We start from the raw sequence: 18,683 nt of genomic DNA, 5'->3' as shown, positions 1-18,683 counted from the left end.
TCTTACTACACCCCTAACTCCCAACTGTATTTCTACAGCCTGTATCTGTATCTTAGGCTGTATTACAGATACAGCTTTGATCTTGTTTTAAAGAGAAGAATCTTGGTTTGAAAACAAAAATCAAAGCTCTGTCCACAATGCAGCCCGATATACAGTAGGTTGAAGTTGATACAGCAAGTTAATAAACGTTTTAGGTGCAGATGTATGTTAATGCAAGATAATTGCAATCAGCAGGTTGTCCATTTTCAGAAATTATATGGAAATTTATTAGGATTTTATTTAGTAATTTGGCATTTATCTGTGCATGTCAAAAATTGGAAAGGTTTTCTGGCTACCAAAGGTGCTAAAAAAAAATCTGGCAGCAAAATGATTAAAGGAAAATTATATGCAGAAAATAACCCCTTTTATCATTTTTTGTAAGAATTTTTTCCTATTTTGCAGATATTTTCTGTTTTGCTGCAGCTGTTAATCTAAAATCCAGTGGTTTGCTCCTGTTTCACACTAGCCACTAGATGTCAGTATAATCATAATTTAGAGTATAGAAGGAGCCTGTAGAATGCATAACCAAAAATGTAAGTGGACATAAAGTGAACAGATACCTTTAAAAAAATGACCCCGGGGCACATTTACAAAAGGTTTTACGTGAGTTTCTGGCGTAAAAAGGTGCTAATTTTTGCCAAGTGGGGTTATTTGCGCAAAGATTGACACCTTTTCTTCTTTCTGTGCCAGCCTCACAACTTTTTCAAAAAGTGGGTGGCATTTGCTTGGAGGGGGAAGGTAGCTGCCCCAAACTGACAGATGTATAATTTACACAAGAAACTGGCATATATTTCCCTGAAACCAAATGGAGGCCTCGTCATGTATTAAGTGCACGGTGCGCCGGAAAGAATTGTACTAAGCCCGGCCTGATTGGAAGTATGTCACATGCTGAAAAAATGAATGACACGATAAGAATAAAATGACACAGCAACATAATTAAAACATTGGGCGTAAAACCTATGCTGGTTCCAAAGGCTGTAGTACCATTCAAACAAATGAAGGCATGTGTGCAGAAGACCAAATAAACATAAAATCCATGTTCTAACCTCCTCACTTACAACATTGTGAGTGACTTCTAATATGTGATCTACTAGAAGTCCCTTAAAAGGTTATAAGTGAGAAGGTTAGAACATGGATTTTAATTTTAGCAGGTCGCTGGTTTTCACATTGGGGAGGTACAGATTTAGGACCGCCGACGAACAATACCTGTTTAAAATAGAGTTTGGTTGTTCGATGAACTGTGGCCAAAGACGGGCCTAGTGCAGGCTGGAAACATGTTGTATGTTTATGCAATAAAAGAATTCTGGGTTTTCATCATGTGGACCTCCCAATGGCATTTTGGAACTTTATGTTGATCACACAGCAAGCACCGCCATTAAGCGTGATCCTGTTTAAGTATATTTCCTATATTGACTCTCGAGTGGTAAAGGACAGCACAGCTCTGTTGCTATGGCCAGCTTAGGCTTCAGCTGCGGCTTACCAGGGGAGCTCTGTAGTTATGCCAGACAGGTAAATGAAAGTTTAAAGACACAAAACTGTTATACCATGGCCCATACATCTGCTTGCTTATGGTGACGGTAAATTATTCTATGGCGATTGCTACAGAAACATAGTGAATATTAAGCAATTCCCCTGATGTAGAACAAAATCAATAAGAAAAAAAGTCCAATACCTTGTAAGTCAGCACCCTCATCGACATCTGCAATAAATTCTGGACTGGTTCCATACATCTCGGCAAAAAGCGAATCATTGTTGCGGTCACGAGCCTCCTCTCCAAGATCAGAGTTTCCTTTTGGGGTACTTGAGTGAGGACACAAGAACACAGAAATGGTGTACATTAAATACTACATCTATTGTGAAAATGAAGGCATATTACACAAGGCAAAACATATCCCAATTACATCATTCCCACATGCCTTTTGTGTGGCCACATTTACACAGCCATAACTTTGTTATTTCTCCATCTACGGAGCGGTGTAGTTTACTAGATTTTTCAATATAAAAGCATTTCTTTAATAACAGATTTTTCTGTATATTTTTTTCTACATTGTTGAGACCACCTATGGGAATTAACCATTGGTATGCATTACTGTACAGAAGTATTACAGCACATTATCAGATGTTCTGTCAGGAAAGTCTCCTGCCATATGCCCCATTTTCAGCTTCTGATGTAATTTAACCCCTTAGTGACCAAGCCTGTTTGCACCTTAATGACCAGGCCAAATTTTGGAAATCTGACATATGTCACTTTAACATAGAATAGCTCGGTAAAGGTTTTGCATATCTAAGGGATTCTGACATTGTTTTTTCACCACGTTGTACTTCATTTAGGCGGTAAAAACAGACATAGAATTTGTGTATATTTATTAAAAATTGTCATTTTGTCACATTTTCAATTGCAATATCTCAAATATGTGCAAACATACTGTACAAATTTTTGTTAAGATATATATTTCCATATGTTTACATTATTCTGGATGCACATTTGAAAAACTTAACCATTTAGGAGAAGTACAAATCTAACACCGATTATCAACATTTTGAGGAACACTTTGTTTTCCTACACCAAGCCAAGATTGCAAAGGTTCATAGGTGTCAGGATGATAGATACCCCCACAAATGACCCCATTTACACCCCTTACTATATTCACTGAGGGGGGGGGTCAGGAGTATTTTGACCCAGCAGTTTTTTTTCCAGGAGTTAATGCAGTTTAGAAGAGAAAAAAAATGTCATATTGTTGCAAAAATGTCATTTTAAAAGCAGCGTCAATCACCCAGTTCACAGCAGTAGAGGGCAGGCAGGCTCTTCACCCCCTGCAGATGCCTCCAATACAGGGCCGCTCTGATCCGCCGAGCAGGGAAGGTCCCAGCCAGGCATTTCTGTCCATCAGCGCCCGGTACTTGAGCCCAGGAATCTTCAGGCCAAGGTGGCCCCACAGGATAATCTCCACGCAGGAGACCTTACAGGTCCCTAGATGTTCCCCCAGGGAAGTCAGTTCCCCCCGGGGAAGTCAGTGCCGGCCTGGGTCTCAGCTGCGCAGGATATCCCGGATTGTGGCAACTGCAACTTTACGTTTACTTTAATGCGATCACCGGTATCTGGTGGATACCGGTGATCGTGTGACAGTGAAGCTGTTTCTGGGTCTATCCTGACACTCCACAACACTAACTGTGACAATCATTGTAACTGGGGTTGCTGTAGAGTAGAAAGCATGGATGTCAAAAAAAAATACTCTCTACATGAGTAGTCGGGTTTGGCCTACATCGTTAGTCATGTTGCAAGGCCCTTTGAAATGTCAGATATCGACTCATAGGGAAGCTACCCTCCAAAAGGTGGCACAGTGAGGGAATTATTCCATTACTCATTTGCAAAGCTTTTTCCACCAGATACAGAATAGTGGAAGAAAAGGAAGACGTTCCTTGTGTTCTGCCACACCAGAGCCTTAAGGATGCTTTCACACAGGCAGAATCTAGCTGGATCTCAACAGCAACAGATTCAACTGCATGCTGAGGTGTGTATTACAGCAAAATCCCACCTGTGTGAAAGTAACCTTAGGTCTCCCTGAAGGAGAGAAACCACTTAGGTGTGGGGAGAGATTCTATCTTTTTATTATCTTTCTCAGGTGAGGTCATGGGTGAAGAGGAAAAAACCAAACACACAACTAATTTCTAGTCATTAAACTAACATCAAAATGGCCAAACTGTGTCTGGTCCTGAAGAACCAAAATGTCCTGTCCCTCAACCAGTTAAAGTGACTCAGAAATGAAGCTCGTCTTTAGCGGTTTTGTCATGCAGCGTTTTAGTATCTCTAAAGAGGTTGTCTGGTTACAATAAATTATTTACTAACAGGTGCACAGGGCTTAAAATAATATAACATACGGTAATTTCCAAGCCTCAACCCTGGTGGTTGAGCGCTGTAATCTCACAGTCCTACCGGTCTTGGTTTCGGAATGGACACCATGTGACTGCTGCAACCAATCAAAGGCCATAGCAACAGATTACAAACTCCCGGCATCACGGTGCCTAGGTTGTGAGCACCGACGCCAGGAGAACAGGTGGCGATGCTCTGGCTTCCTATTGGCAGCAGTCGTCACATGGTGTCCATTCCAACGCAAAGACCGGGAGGACTGCGAGTCTGCGGCGCTCAGGACAGCCAAGTACTGTTCATTTTACTTTAAGCCCTGTGCACCTGTCAGTAAAAAAAAAATATATTGTCACCAGACAACGTATAACACGGACACTGAAAACTGACAGTCAATTATTGTAACACACGTAAAACCCTCGGGTGAACAACAAGAACAGATGTATAACGTATAAACAAAAGATACATAGGGTGGAATTTCAGCATTGTCTTCTCTGAAACACTTATCTAAAAACACCAGCACCACAATCGTACATTAGAAGGGGGAACTAGTCTAACCTTGCTTCAAAAGGTTCCGAATCAAGCTTCAGTTCTGGAGTAGAATTAATGATGTCATCAACGACAGATGGTACTTCTGGCTGAGGGGGCTCTACACAGTGCACACACAGAAAAAGTAATTAGCATTACAAATGTATTATGGAAAGACACTAAATGTATAAATCAATGGAGAACAAATGCAATAAGTCTGAATCGGAGTACAAATTAGAGCATAAGCAACCATTGGTTAGGCCAGCCCTTCTCACATGGCCGAGTTGTGCTGCTGTAATGACCTGCCCCACAGACTTCTATACAGTCCTACTGTGCCTCTGAACCAATGATTTTACACAGAAGACACCCTATTTTTCTGTCCGATTCATTCAGGTCTGATGCTTTATTATAGAGGTGCTCTACTCTAGAAGCACTGCTCCTAATGAAGAAGAAAGCCTTAATATGGTGTGAAAAGTAATATATGCTGCAGCACTAAAGTGGTAACAAGTTCAAGTCACCCATGGGAACTAATTAAAAAAAAGAAATTTTTTTTACATAAATAATTATTTTTCGCCCATAAAAAAACCCCAAAAAACTCATACTTGGTATCACCAAGTTTGTAAAAATTTTGACTATTAAAATATCACATTATTCATACTGCATGATGAAGAGAAAACAAAACACACACAATTGGTGCAAATGTTTGTTTTTTTTTACTATAAAAATTCCACCCACTTAGAATTCTTCACAAATCTTCAGTACAGCTGCATATGCACCGGGCCCCATGCCGTGTGAACGGGCGAACAAACGTTAGATTTGTGCGCCCGTTCACAAGCTTCTACACCCCAGATAGAAGCGTATATTAGCCGGCCATGAAAACACCGTCCAATATGCGCTAATGTGGTAAAAGCCTTAGTCTGTAAGGGGCCTATGACGTGGGTCAGAAGCTGTGTTGTGTAAAGATCACTTTGAATTGAAGGAATGCTTCTATCCAATAGATGGCGCTGTGGAGGTATTTTTCCATCTTTCTGATTTGCAGAAATTTCCCAGAGGAGCATTGCCTTATAAGTCTCCTTACTTAGTTTTTAGGTGTCCTCACACCCCTTCTGGGTGCTCTCCTTAGGGATAGACTGTGCCATCCCCTGATCCACTCACCCCCTGGGTGTCTCCACACACTTTTTTGATTGCCGTTATATACTTGTTATTTTACTCCATGCTTTTCTTCTGATTCTCTCTCATTACGCCCATCTAATGTATCAAGTGCCAGCGAGAAGAAGCAGTTTTTAGCATCCCGATTCTTATTGGCTGGCCTGCAAAATATCAGTGATAACTCCACTTGTCCAAGAGGACTCAGGTGCAGAGATTCAGCAGATGTGACTACCAGCACTGGTCAATTAAGTGGATGTTCTAAGAGGGAAATCAAAATATTGCCATGAAAAAAAAGTCTTTGGCGACCATGTGCATTCGGAGTTTTGTGGCAAATACTAACAACTGAAAAACATGGGTATTGTCTCACTAATAGAGAACATTACTGTAGGTCAGTAAACAGCTACCTATCCCAAATGTAACCTCCTGGAGGTAAGCATACAGTTGACAACAGTGATCAGTCTAGATGTCAATCAGCACTGCTGCCGTGGTCAGCGCGTTTACAAATATTTCCGCTGTGTTATCGAAACCTTAGCAACTTTAAATCAACTATAGAAAGGTGAAAAGAACTCGACTGTGAAGGACGGAAACCATTTCCATGTCTCAAGAAAGCCTGAGGAATATATTGCAGGCCTCATGGAAGCAATTACAACCAACCATTCCACAAAATCTAGTAATTGGATGCCGAAAGTAGTCAGGAGTGTTTAAAGGCTGAAGGTGGTTTCTTGGATGAAAAGAAGGTTGGATTTTTTTTAGGTGCAAAGATCTCGACCAGCAGTTATTTTGTTTTGTTTGTTAGACTCTTTGAATAAATACTATAATTTCTTCGGTTTTGACTGAATATCCATGTGTGCAATATAAAGAGACGGAAGCATTTTTAAAATTACAATTTAATAGTAATTAAAAAGCTGGGACCTCTACTGATCCCAAGAACAGCGGCCCCCAAATGAATGGAGTGAAAGTTGTGCATGGCTACAAATTGCTGAGTACAAGTGCTTGGCAATCTCTAGCGCTCCAACGGAAATGAATGGAGTGGCACACATGTGCAACCTCAGCTTTATTCATGTAGGCACCTTCGGATATCCCGTTCTCGGAATCAGTGGGTGACCCAGCTGTCAGACAATATCAATCAAAGTTATTTCCTATTCTGTGGTCAGGAGATAACCTTGTGTGTTGGCATTACCCCTTGAAACAAACTCACATGGTGCACTCCGGTAAGAGTGATGAGTATGTCAAAGTCCCATAGGAAGCTCTAACAAACAAGTGCATCCCCAATATTTCCAAACAAACCCAAGCCTTTATCTCCTTTGTCTTCCTGGACACCAATCAAACTACAGCAGCAGCTTGGGGAAGGGGGGGTGGAGAACTTTCTTGGCTTTCTTCTAGCTAGAACTGTATTAGTTATTCTGCGCCATTAACTTTTAAATTACAAAGGTCAGCCGGGACCTCTCTTCCCACTCCCCTCACTGTATACTCAGTTAACCTATTTTCAAAAAGGACTTTACTCCAGAAAAACATAATTGAAATGGAAATAATGGCCATCTAATGCAGCTCTCTGAATTATAGTTTATGAGTGCTATAAACTTTTTAGACAGTTCCTGTAAGTCCCATATTCTATGGGAGTACTACATAATGGGAAAGAAATATAGTAACATAGTAACATATGAAGACAATGTCCATCCTCCTGTGCTGTTGATCCAGAGGAAGGCAAAAAAAAACCAAGAGCAGAAGCCAAATAGCCCTTTTGGGGAAAAAAAATTCCTTCCCAACTCCCTAATGGCAATCAGACTAATCCCTGGATCAACCCCTAATAGTTCCTACCTGCCTGTATACCCGGATTAACAATTAACCTAAGGTTTATAACCTATAATATCCTTCCTCTCCAAAATGGACCCCCAATCACCTGATAGGCACAGGTTTCTCTGAATCCCACCTATCAGACCCTTATGGCATATACTAGTAATTATTAGGAAATTGTAGTACCAGTGTTTCTAGCAGCCACCTACATGCACGTCAAGCTACAGCTCTGCTACATGTACATCACATGTAGATCTGCTACATACATTTTTCATCCCATACAACAAGGATCACAACCAGCACAGAAGAGTCCTGCACACACACAGGACTCTTACCTTCTGGTCATGTGACCCCAGACTCCTCCCACACGTAACTGATCATGACTGTGGCATCACAGGTCCTGCAAGCACGCGGCTGCTGTCCGGCTCTGCAGCTCTTTAATGAAGTTCAGAGCCCCGGTGACTGATCCCATGATAGTGGAATCTTCACATGTAACTCACAATCAGGTTGTCGTTAGTATTGCATAGCAACTGAGGCCACGGGTGTTTGTAGTGGATGTATTCCACCCATAAGCTGCACAGGGATGTGATGACATCACCGTCAAATGATCAGGGGCAGAGCATGTAACTCACTCATGGACACAGAGCTGAGGTGACGGATCATACGACAGTGACATCATAGGTCCTGTCAGCACACGGCTGCTGTCAGATTTTGCATGTTTTAGGACCTTTGATGACATCACTGTCGTGTGATCTGGGTGGGTGGAACATGTAATTCACTCACTCCCGGACAGGTGGTCGTTAGCATTTTGATTTCAGAGGTGATAAATGCCTCATATGACAATACCCCTTTAAATTATATCACGGTCTTTGGGAGCTGTTCAATCTGGCAATGTTACCCATGGAGCGCCACTCTAGAACATCCATAATGTTCCATAAAGAGACAACTTATATACTTAATACAGTAGCTTAGATCTTGTCGTTGGTCATGTTGGTGCAATATCTTGCCCCTTCTATACCTTCAACTTGTGGTTGCAGTTCATCTCTTAGTGCAGATACATTATCTTTGGACGTGTCTTTAGGGAGGCCATTCGTGCCAGCTTGAGAATTGGTGGCTGTGATGACTGGTTTACACTCTTCAATTAAAACCTGAGAAAGGGGGTATTATATTAAATCTGATTCTTATTAGTGCAGTTTCTAAAAACAATGAAGTGAAGTAAAAAAGTACAGTCCAGTAATGTCATAAATTATATATACATAGTGAAATAGGTAAGCCTTCACGTAAAAAATAAAATAAAAGATATATAGAACCAAGAATACACCGTAGAAATACAGACACAACAAAACCCACAACCAGAGAATAGAAGTGAATTCCAATGTGACTTCTCTGCATGAAAATGTCATTCTGGCCATGACCCGAGCAAATAACTATATGAATCACAGTCTGCTCATATGAGGTGACCTGCTCGTCTGGGTCTTAATAGTAACAATACAAGACGTTGAGAACAACCAGATCCTTTTACAGTAGGTTTAGTTTGAACTAAAGCCAAACCCCTTCTATACATGGGGTGGGATATATGGAAATCTATTGCAAAAAAAAAAAAAAATTAAAAAAATCGATAGAAGCTGTGTATAGAAAGGAAACTACTAGCACTCTTCATTTCAGTTTAACTGATTTCTAGAGTTCACTGCTCCAATTAAACACATATTTGCACAAAACATAAGAACAACCTAAGCTGCATACATGCAAAAAAATGGAAAAAAAATTAGACCGGTTTCAAAATTTCTTAAACCCAACATCCTATAATCCAACCCCGCCCCACCAAATTCTTCATCCTTCTCTGCTATACTACCATACATGTAATGCAAATCAGCCCGAGTCAAAAATTGTCCTCTGTGCTCGTGCCGGGTGTTTAAAAAAAAACAACAAAAAACACATGCTTGTTGAGGCCACTAGATTTCCAAGCCCCCTGTAGATTGCATCACTGCTGTTGTTACTTTAAATGGGACACTGGTGTACAAGAAGCTATGGGACGTCAGTGAAAGAGAAAAAGATACTATGGCAGGTATCACATGACCAGAAACAGTAAGCCACCATATTGGCAGCATTTGTACAGCAATTATATTGCAAATTGTTCTGGATTTACATGTTTAAAACAGAAATGAAGGTGAGTGGTGTGAGGATGGGGGAGGGATTCTCGGAAAAAACCCTTGAAGAGTACCCATCAGCATTCCTGATGTGTCAGTGTTACTCCCCATATAATAATCCTGGAGCATCTTTTCTCATACCTCTGCATTGTGCCATTCCTCTGGTTTCTCCTGGGTTGGGGGTTGCCCGCCCCTTGTGAGGGGGCGTCTCCCTAAACAGTCAGCACTGATTGGACGGCACTCCATGGGCAATTGATTCATATATTTCTAGCACAAATAACAGCGGTACAGCACAACGTAGAGATCTAAGAAGAACTGCCTCCGAATTGTTATTTCATGAAGAATACAAGTCCGGAGGGATGGCAAGGTCTTTGTAAAGCGATACATAAAGCTTACAGTCATCAGTCTGTTACAATACATTCACAGCTCCCATGTGTTTCCTTGAGTTTGCTTTGTGCTTTCCATGTCTAACATGTGGTTGCTGTTCTCTAGTATTTTGCTTTCAGGGAAAGAAATTCACTAGTGATTATTTTGTTCCCTTAGTATCAGTCCCGCAGACTGGCCAACACATTTCTCCACTGTGAAGTAACTGCCAAAAAACACAAATTACAGGCTTCCTGCACGTCTATGACTTGAGGGGAAGTGGGAGACTTGGGGAGAATTGAACTTTAAAATTGGTCATAAGGTTGATGATGCAACCCAATTTAAAATGTCAATTTGACTTACTTTTTCACTAGCGAGGTCGGAGCCAACATCAGGGATACTTTCTAGAGATGGTGGAGCCTCCTGGAAGTCTAGCAGAGGTATCTTCTTCTCTCTAGAATTGAAGGACCAAATGATCGTGAAATTCTAACAGTAAATTTTAAGTCGATACGTTTAGTTCCAAGCGTGATCTACTTCTTTTTTTTTTAGGCTCTAAGGCCTTGATTTAGTAAGATATGCATTATCCAAGCCTGTCTTGATGTATAAACTGCACTGAAGTAAGAAGTGTCAATTTTTTGTAGAGGCACCTGCTACGACCTGGCATAAATCTGCGCCATAATTTTCTCCAGTTTCTGGCCTAAATTATGATAAATATGTCGGACTGTGGATACCATGCTCCCTTTTTAAAAAATGCTGCTCATGGCACAAAAGTGAAATAGATCTAATTTAGGCAAAACAGTGTGCATCAAAGTTTGCAATGTATTAAAGCCCCAAACTGCCACAAAATTCCTTGATAAATGAGGATTTAAGGGCCCGTTTATACGGAACAATGATCATTCAGATTTTCGCTGGATCATGCATATCTGGATGATAATTGGTCCAGCGACTGAACAAGGAATGTTAATTTGTTCGGTTATCGTTAGTCGTTCAGTTTAGTCAGGCATAAAAATTAAATGATGATCGGGTCAAGTAAACAGGCGATCGTTAATCTGTGAACGACTGCCTGTTTACTGTGAATGGAGGCGAGCGGCCAGAAGAGATCTCTGTCCCACTCCCAAATCCATTCCCTGAACGATCATCGCTACGACAACTGTCAGACACCTAAGTGCCTGATAACGGTCCTGTGTAAAGAGACCATTAGGCTCTTTTCACATTTATGGTGCAGGCACAAATTTTGGCACATCTGAGGAGAACGACGGCTCTGCATGCAGTACTATGCTTCTTGGTAAAACAAGGGAGACCACAACGAAACCCAACAGATTGTATTAAAGGTCAGTAGGGTTCATCAATGGTATCCGTCATATGGGATGCAGCTTGGTGTCTTGGTAAGGGAAGCCAACAAAAGCTTAAATTTTGGGCAAATGTTTCCAACAAAATGTGAAGCATAAAAATGAAGGCACTACATTCAAATCTATCTACAGATTTAAAGGGTTGTTCAGACCTATGAGATGGATAGATTTTTTTTTTACCATTAGCTTAAAATGTGATAAAACAAAAAGGTGTAATCGTCAACTTAGTCCAGTCACTGCCACTGTGACGTTTCCCGTTCCAGTTGGTCTCTGTTCACCGAGCTCCAGCAATGAAGTGTTGACAACATGTGACTGCTGCAGCCAACCAGTAGCCATAACAGTGAACTGTTGACACCACGGAGGCTAGTGATTGGCCTCAGAGGTCACATGTCATTTTGACACCTCATGACTAGAGGCAGGTGAACGGAGACCAGCAGGGGACCTGGGAAATGTCGACATGGGTGCAGCAAGTAACTAGTCAGGAGACTATTACTCCATTTGTTATTATATAACACTTTGTAAAAAAAATTACTGGGGCAGGATAACCACTTTAAGTAAAAATGATGTAGAATATTTGTGCAGCTTTATATGATTAATTTATCTCACGTATGCTTTTGCAATGTGGGAAAAATCAGACTACTTTGAGGAAACCCACACAGGGAGAAAACGCTAATTCCGTGCAGATGTTGCCCGATTTTGGATTGGAGTCTACAGTCTGGGCCTGCAACGCAGCAGTGCTAACCTCTCAGCCACAGAGCCACCCACATAATACTAACTTGGGAGAGTGTCTTGGAAAACAGGTTTCCCCATTTTGTGGCCTCTGACAGCGACTATAAAGTATACCACATATTTTACCAGAATGCTGATAAAACAACTTTTTGTTCTTCAAAAACAAAGTTATGAAGTTATATAATACGGCCTGAAATTCATGCAGAGAAAACAGGATTTGTGGGAATGTCTTGTAGGTCAGAATCTGGTGTGGCAGAAGTGTAGTGGAAGCAGTCACTTTCTCACGAGGATTACGAATAACGTCATCGCAGGAAGGGAGGAAAGCGCAGAACAAAAGTACAAGACAAGGTCTTTTATATGTAGAATCAACAGAAAAGCTAAATAAATAGAGGTTAGCTTCTGTAGCTTTTATTTCATTCTAAGATACTGCAAGGCTTCGCTCACATAGCATTGGATATGCATAAACCTATAATGAACCGGATGCCTAAAGAGTAGAGATGAGTGAGCGTACTCGCTAAGGCAAACTAAGCGAGTATTGCCTTTTGCGAGTACCTGCCCGCTCGTCTCAAAAGATTCGAGTGCCGGCGGGGGTGGGGAGCGGCGAGGGAGAGCGGGGAGGAACGGGGGGGGGGGGGGGGGGGGGAAGAGATCTCTCCCCCCCCCGCTCACTCCCGCAACTCACCACTCAACCCCGCCGGCACCCGAATCTTTTGAGAAGAGCGGGCAGGTACTCGCAAAAGGCAATACTCGCTCGAGTAATTTGCTTAGCGTGTACATTCGCTCATCTCTACTAAAGAGTAACTTTATGACATGTGTTGGGATAGTATGTATTGCCATACCTGCACTTTCCAATACAAGGTCATCCTGCAAGACACTTTTTCCCATTTTTTTACTTCTAGTGAGATTTAATGGCACCTACATCAGCTGTAGGGCATGGATCTGGGTGTACACACTGAATGCAGTTGAGCAGAGCCTTGGTCAAACTCATACCGAATTCTATCCGGAAGTGGGGCCGTAGCAAGGCAATGCAGTTTGTGTTCCCATAGGATGCCAACAAGTGTAGGCCTTTTATGTTGGTGTAATAAACTGCTCCACATGGACATTTTCTCTTTATTGCCATAATCCCACTTATGGGGGTCAGACTTTTTAGCCTCAATTGTTTCTTAAAAAGAATCAAGCATCATTCAAATAACAGACATTAAGCGGTACCTTCATCTACATTACTTTTTCCTCTCACTTTTGTTATCCAAATACGAGGATTACTCCAAAACTAAATTCCTCCTATTTTGTTAGGTTGGCATACAGCATCAGAAGCAGAGGATGGTGGTATGGCGAAAGAGTGTGAAACTTCCCGCCAGTATGGCAGCAGAGGGGCAGTGTGACAGAATGGCGTCTGACATGATACCGCACTTACTGACATTTAACGCTTGCTGAACACTTACAGAGACCAAGCAGTGGATATGTAATTGACAGCTGTACATGGTCACGCAGAACGTAGCTTGCCTTTTATGCCACTGTTGAAATGCACTACCCACCGCCTCACTGTGCCAGCATCCACTGTTTTGGTCTCTGTAAAAGTTCAGCAAGCATCAATGAATGTCAAGAAGGGCAGGTTTTTTTTTATGCATGGCGGAATTTAATTGCACAGCTGCTTTACATGCACTTTCATGCTAGACATAATTACGTCAGACTGCCCTTCTGCTGCCATCTGTCACATGGTAACAACATTTACCGGATATTGGTAGGAAGGTTTAAATTTCTTTCAATGCCGCCAACATCCGATGCTAACATAAGCAGCGAGCTTGTTCAGTTCATAATATATCTTCATAGATTGGCTTTTCTGTTAAATAGGACTTCATTTCCCGCTTCTGCCGTTTTTGTCGGTACCATTTATCTCCATAGAGAGAGACTACACACCCAAAACTACTCTTGGGAAAAAGGAGGCTCTTAAAAGGCCTTTGCTCTTGGTAATAGTATAAATCCCAGAGGTCAGCCCCAACACTCCTGGAGACATTTTTTTTTTAAATTTAGTTCAACTTGAGCTATATAAAGCGAAATGTAGTCAACTCAACTGTTTGAGGCTTAAAATGGGTATTCTGGGACTCTAATAGCCCATTTACACACAAAGACAATCTTTCAAATGACTGAAAGATTGTCAGTTTTAGTGATCATTTTGCATAAAGTGTTAACAGACACTAATGTCCATTAACACTTTATTAGCTTCACTTGCGTGTAAAAGGGCCTCTGGGAGCTGTTTGCAGAGCACAGCAAGTGGTCTAAGCTCTGCACACAGCTCCATTGCTATTGCAAGGGCTGTCGGCAGAATACAATGTAATCGCCGACTACTGTGCAGAACACAGCATGCGGTCCCTGTTGTCTTCCCTGCGGCTGAACAATGGATTTTAAGCTCACCTTAAAATCATCAATCAGCTAAAGAGTGAGCGATGGCAGAGTTTACACGCAATGATTATCGCTCATATGCCATCATATGAACGAATTTTGGCCGTCTTCAGTGTTTGTTTTTATATTTCCCTTTCTGTGATAGAGGATATGATTGATAAGTGAACGAATTGTCGTTCAATCGTTGGCCATGTTTACACTGAATGATTATCGTTCATTTTTGCTAGTTTACAACAATTATTTAAACTATAATCATTACGCAGAAAAGTGCCTTAACCTAAAAACTGACAATATATGTAACCAGCATGGACACATTGCTGCAATTTATGACTGCAAGTTGCCAATACTCCTCAGTGCTACTCACAAGCCCTGCAGTGCAGCGTTATGTCCAGAGAGTCGAACAGCTTCAGATGAAAGTGCTCTTTGGTACCTTAACTCTTTATAGTTCTTCACAATCTGCAGGATGAATATGAACTGGTTAATCATTTTACAACGTAACACTATACAATACACGCCTAGCCCCTTTTTACAAAATCAAACATGTAGGTTTTAAAATACCTCAACCTAACATGATTTCATGATACTCTGTCAGGAGATGTATATGCTATACATGTCTATGTGTGGCCACCCAGTGGATGTCATGTGAATTGCAGCCAGTTGACAGGTTTGTAGGCATACCGCAATATTGAATTTAATTTGTATCATTAGACATTAGAGTGCTTAACAAAATTCAAAGTTAAGTGTGGACGCACCTGTACATACGAAATTAGAGATGTGGGTCCAGGATGTTACTGCCTTCTCTAGCTCTCATGACCTACCACAGCTTCACTCCTGTACGGAGATCTCTTTTCCCTTGTGCAGACAGACAGGGATGCTGCGGAGTGTATGCGTGTAAATCCTAATCAGCTTTAACTATATCTCTTATAGCGCCTCTGACAGATCTTGCCCTACACCTGCAATAAACATCTTACACATCCCATTGCCCCAGATATTCCTACTCATCTCCCATCGGTTTGCCGGATGAGTGGATTCTACAAAATTCTCAGTGTATTGGAGTACGCTGAAGTATAGAAGTAAAGCGGTTACATAATAACCAACTGCAAAAATGATTTTTATGTAAAAACGTAAAACATTCAGATGCACAAAGCTGCGTCATTAAAACACATCACAAAGAAATAGAAAAAGTCTTGGGTGAGGGTATCGATTTTGAAGTGTCCATTTGCAATTCAGAAAAAAAAAAAAAAAAACCTTCCTAGCAGTGTTTTTATTGAAGATTTCAATCCCAAAATATAGGTGGCTCTTCTCATAGTTTTTAAACATGTGAATGTACCCTAAAGCCAATTAACTGCTCCGGGGAAACTTCAGGTCCATCACAGTAGTGGTTTTCTCAGAACTTCCATTTTTTTTTTTTTTTTAAAGAAAGAAAAACTCAAACTCGGTTACCTTAGCATGGAGTTGTGTAAGTGAGGCAAGTTCCTTATTCAGGAGTGTCTTCTGCTCCTCCAATCCAGCAACTAATTAAAATATATCAATTAGCAATGCATTTTATTGGTGCTTAACATATATACATATACAAGATAATAAACCTATGTAAAAACTACAGGGAATTTGTAAGTAGACACAAGTACATTTTTCTAAACCAGTAGCATATGGGACGCAACATCGGCATAGAGTTGCATACGTTTGTAACAAAATATCTATCTATATATCATAGAATGGTAGAGTTGGAAGGGACCTCCAGGGTCATCGAGTCCAACCCCCTGCTCAATGCAGGGTCACTAAATCATCCCAGACAGATGTCTGTCCAGCCTCTGCTTGAAGACATTGAAGGAGAACTCACCACCTCCTGTGGTAACCTGCTCCACTCATTAATCACCCTCATTACATACATGCCCCAAACTGGTTTGAATAGAGCTTTAGATCTTGAATTACAAAAAAATGAAAAAAATAAATTGAAGGCCAATTTGCTTTAAAAAAAAAAAAAAGACAGGTGCATCAAAGTATGAGGCAGAAAGAAATTGCTGCCCCACCCCCGTTGTAGAGAAAATTATTTCCCAACTCCAAACACTCCAATCAGGATGAATACTGAAAACCAAAACTAGAAGATGATCCCACACTCGAACCAGGGATGCATAAAACCAAGAACTTTATCTCATTAAGATTAAAAGATGTTACAATCAGGACATGCCTACAAATGGCGGTGTGGACACCACATGACCCTCCTACTTGAGGACTATATTATCCATATTTACTAGTCCCAGAGACTTTTAGGATTCTAACACTAAAAACCACTTTCCCATGGGTTTCAACTAGAGATTGCTTTGCATATATAGAAGGTTTTGGTCTGCATGTTATTTATTCATAGTCCTAACCTTTTCCACATAATGCTCATTAGCAAGGTAGTTTCCTGTGATCAATCAACCCGCATGTGTGTAAGTGGTTCCCACTCCCCATAAAATAGTGAGTCAACATGTCTCCAGTCACGCTAGGAGTACGTACTCTACTAGGGTCTAAACATGCAAGTGGAAACTTTGCAGAATGTCCTTATATTAACCTAATCTATTAATCTTTATGGAATAAAGTTCATGGTGTTCTGCACCCTGGTTTGAGTGCGGGATCATTTTGTAGTTTGGGATTTCTGCACTAGACCTGCACCTAACACAGGATTGTTTGGGGCTGCTATTTTGGGTTGACAGCGGATTTCTTCACTGGATCAATAAACCATCTGCAGAAATCTAATAACTAGACCTGGTGACATAATAGCTTTTAAGAAAGGCATCCAGGCCCTTCTGAAACCCGTTCAATGGATTAACTATCACAATATTGTGTGGCAGAGTTCCATATTCTCACTACTCCAAAAGTTAAGAATTTTCACCAATGATTATGCCCTTTGCTTCCTCTAGGTGTAGTGGGTGAGGTTGGTTATAATAAGAGACCTAGGTATAGATAGATCATTGGAAAGATCTTGTACTGTCCATCCATATACATATACGCCCATACACCCCTCAGATAGCTGTTGGCCAAACTTCTATCCCATGGGAACAGAGAATCGCGCAAATTGAAATCCAACATTCCCAAACTGTCTTTCCCATGACATCTGCCGTTGGGCGGCAGGGTGTATGCATGTTTGGGAGGGGAAGAGGGGTGGGGTTTGGGAAACCCCATCACCCCATAGACGGTCAGCCAGCCCTACCAAGATCAGCAGGATCAACCGACCGTCATCTAATATGTATGACCACCTTAACACTTTTTACATAAGCGTCATTGTAGCCATAACCTGATGTTGGTCAGCTTCCTGTGAAAAACTAACAATGCATCAGTCTGATGTGAGAGTTGTACACTTTGCATGGTAAGTGTTTAGGAGTTAGGATACATTATTCAAAAAAGGTACAGATTTGTTTCTTTTATGGATTCATTATAGGGGGCACCACAGGAAACATATCTGGCCAGCCGCGGCTTTCCCAGGTAGAAGCAAGGCAGAGTAAGAAAAGTCAGACCCGCAGCAATTGGGCAGTCCTCCACTTATAAAGTGGTTGTCTTCATCAGACAATACCTTTAAATACAACAAAAGCTTTTTATGTGGGAACAATTTGTGATCCTGTGGACCAGAATCAGAAAATATGGAAGCGACAATACGCAAGTTTTCAAAAACAATATAAATAGAGATGAGCGAGCACGCTCGGTAAAGGCAGATACTCGAACAAGCATCGGCCTTCTCGTGTAACTGCATACTCGTCCGAGCAAATGCGGCGGGCATAGTGAGAGAGCTCTCTCTCCCCCCCCCCCCCCCTGCTCCCCCCCACATTTGCTCGGACCAGTATGCAGTTACTCGAGAAGAGCAATGCTCGCTCGAGTATCTGCCTCTACCGAGCGTGCTCGCTCATCTCTAAATATAAACTGTACAGCTATTTAGACTCACAAGGATTTTTTATTTTTTTTTTAATTGCAGCCATCCACTTACAGGTAATCACTTGATTTGGGATATTAGCACATTTTTCTGACTATAGGATGCACACAGAGGGGGAAAATATTTCACACTAAATAAAACCACCTTGGTGGTCCAAGGAAGTGGAGAGGGTAATAACGTCACTACAATCACGGCCAAATATTTTGAGACCAACACAAATTTTGGTTTCACACGTTTTTAAACTTTTGATGAATACATGAAGTTTAAGCAAGGACTCAATATTCACAGTGTTGACCACTGCCATGAATAACGATCTAAACATCCTCGAAAAGAAACTTCTCTCAACAATCCAGGAGCAATTTTGTGATGAACAATGCTTTTTCCAGTATGATGATGTAGCACCATGTCGCAAGGCA

At 41.2% G+C, this 18,683-nt stretch overlaps 1 protein-coding gene across 1 annotated transcript in view; it reads right to left on the bottom strand.

Annotated features, from left to right (window-relative positions):
• The window catches only part of LOC136632657 (C-Jun-amino-terminal kinase-interacting protein 4-like), an 82,340-nt gene that overhangs the window by 42,603 nt on the left and 21,054 nt on the right, over positions 1-18,683 (bottom strand). Inside the window, exons 3-8 of the mRNA XM_066607699.1 lie at positions 15,804-15,874; positions 14,725-14,816; positions 10,246-10,336; positions 8,391-8,520; positions 4,460-4,550; positions 1,712-1,839 (exon numbers count right to left, since the gene is read on the bottom strand). Coding sequence (XP_066463796.1) covers positions 1,712-1,839; positions 4,460-4,550; positions 8,391-8,520; positions 10,246-10,336; positions 14,725-14,816; positions 15,804-15,874 — 603 coding nt within the window. The remainder of the gene's footprint in view (positions 1-1,711; positions 1,840-4,459; positions 4,551-8,390; positions 8,521-10,245; positions 10,337-14,724; positions 14,817-15,803; positions 15,875-18,683) is intronic.

This window comes from Eleutherodactylus coqui, chromosome 6 (genome assembly GCF_035609145.1).
Source record: "Eleutherodactylus coqui strain aEleCoq1 chromosome 6, aEleCoq1.hap1, whole genome shotgun sequence".
Taxonomy (NCBI): Eukaryota; Metazoa; Chordata; class Amphibia; order Anura; family Eleutherodactylidae; genus Eleutherodactylus; species Eleutherodactylus coqui.
The sequence above is the reverse complement of the archived record's forward strand: the minus strand, read 5'-3'. Positions and strand labels throughout refer to the sequence as shown.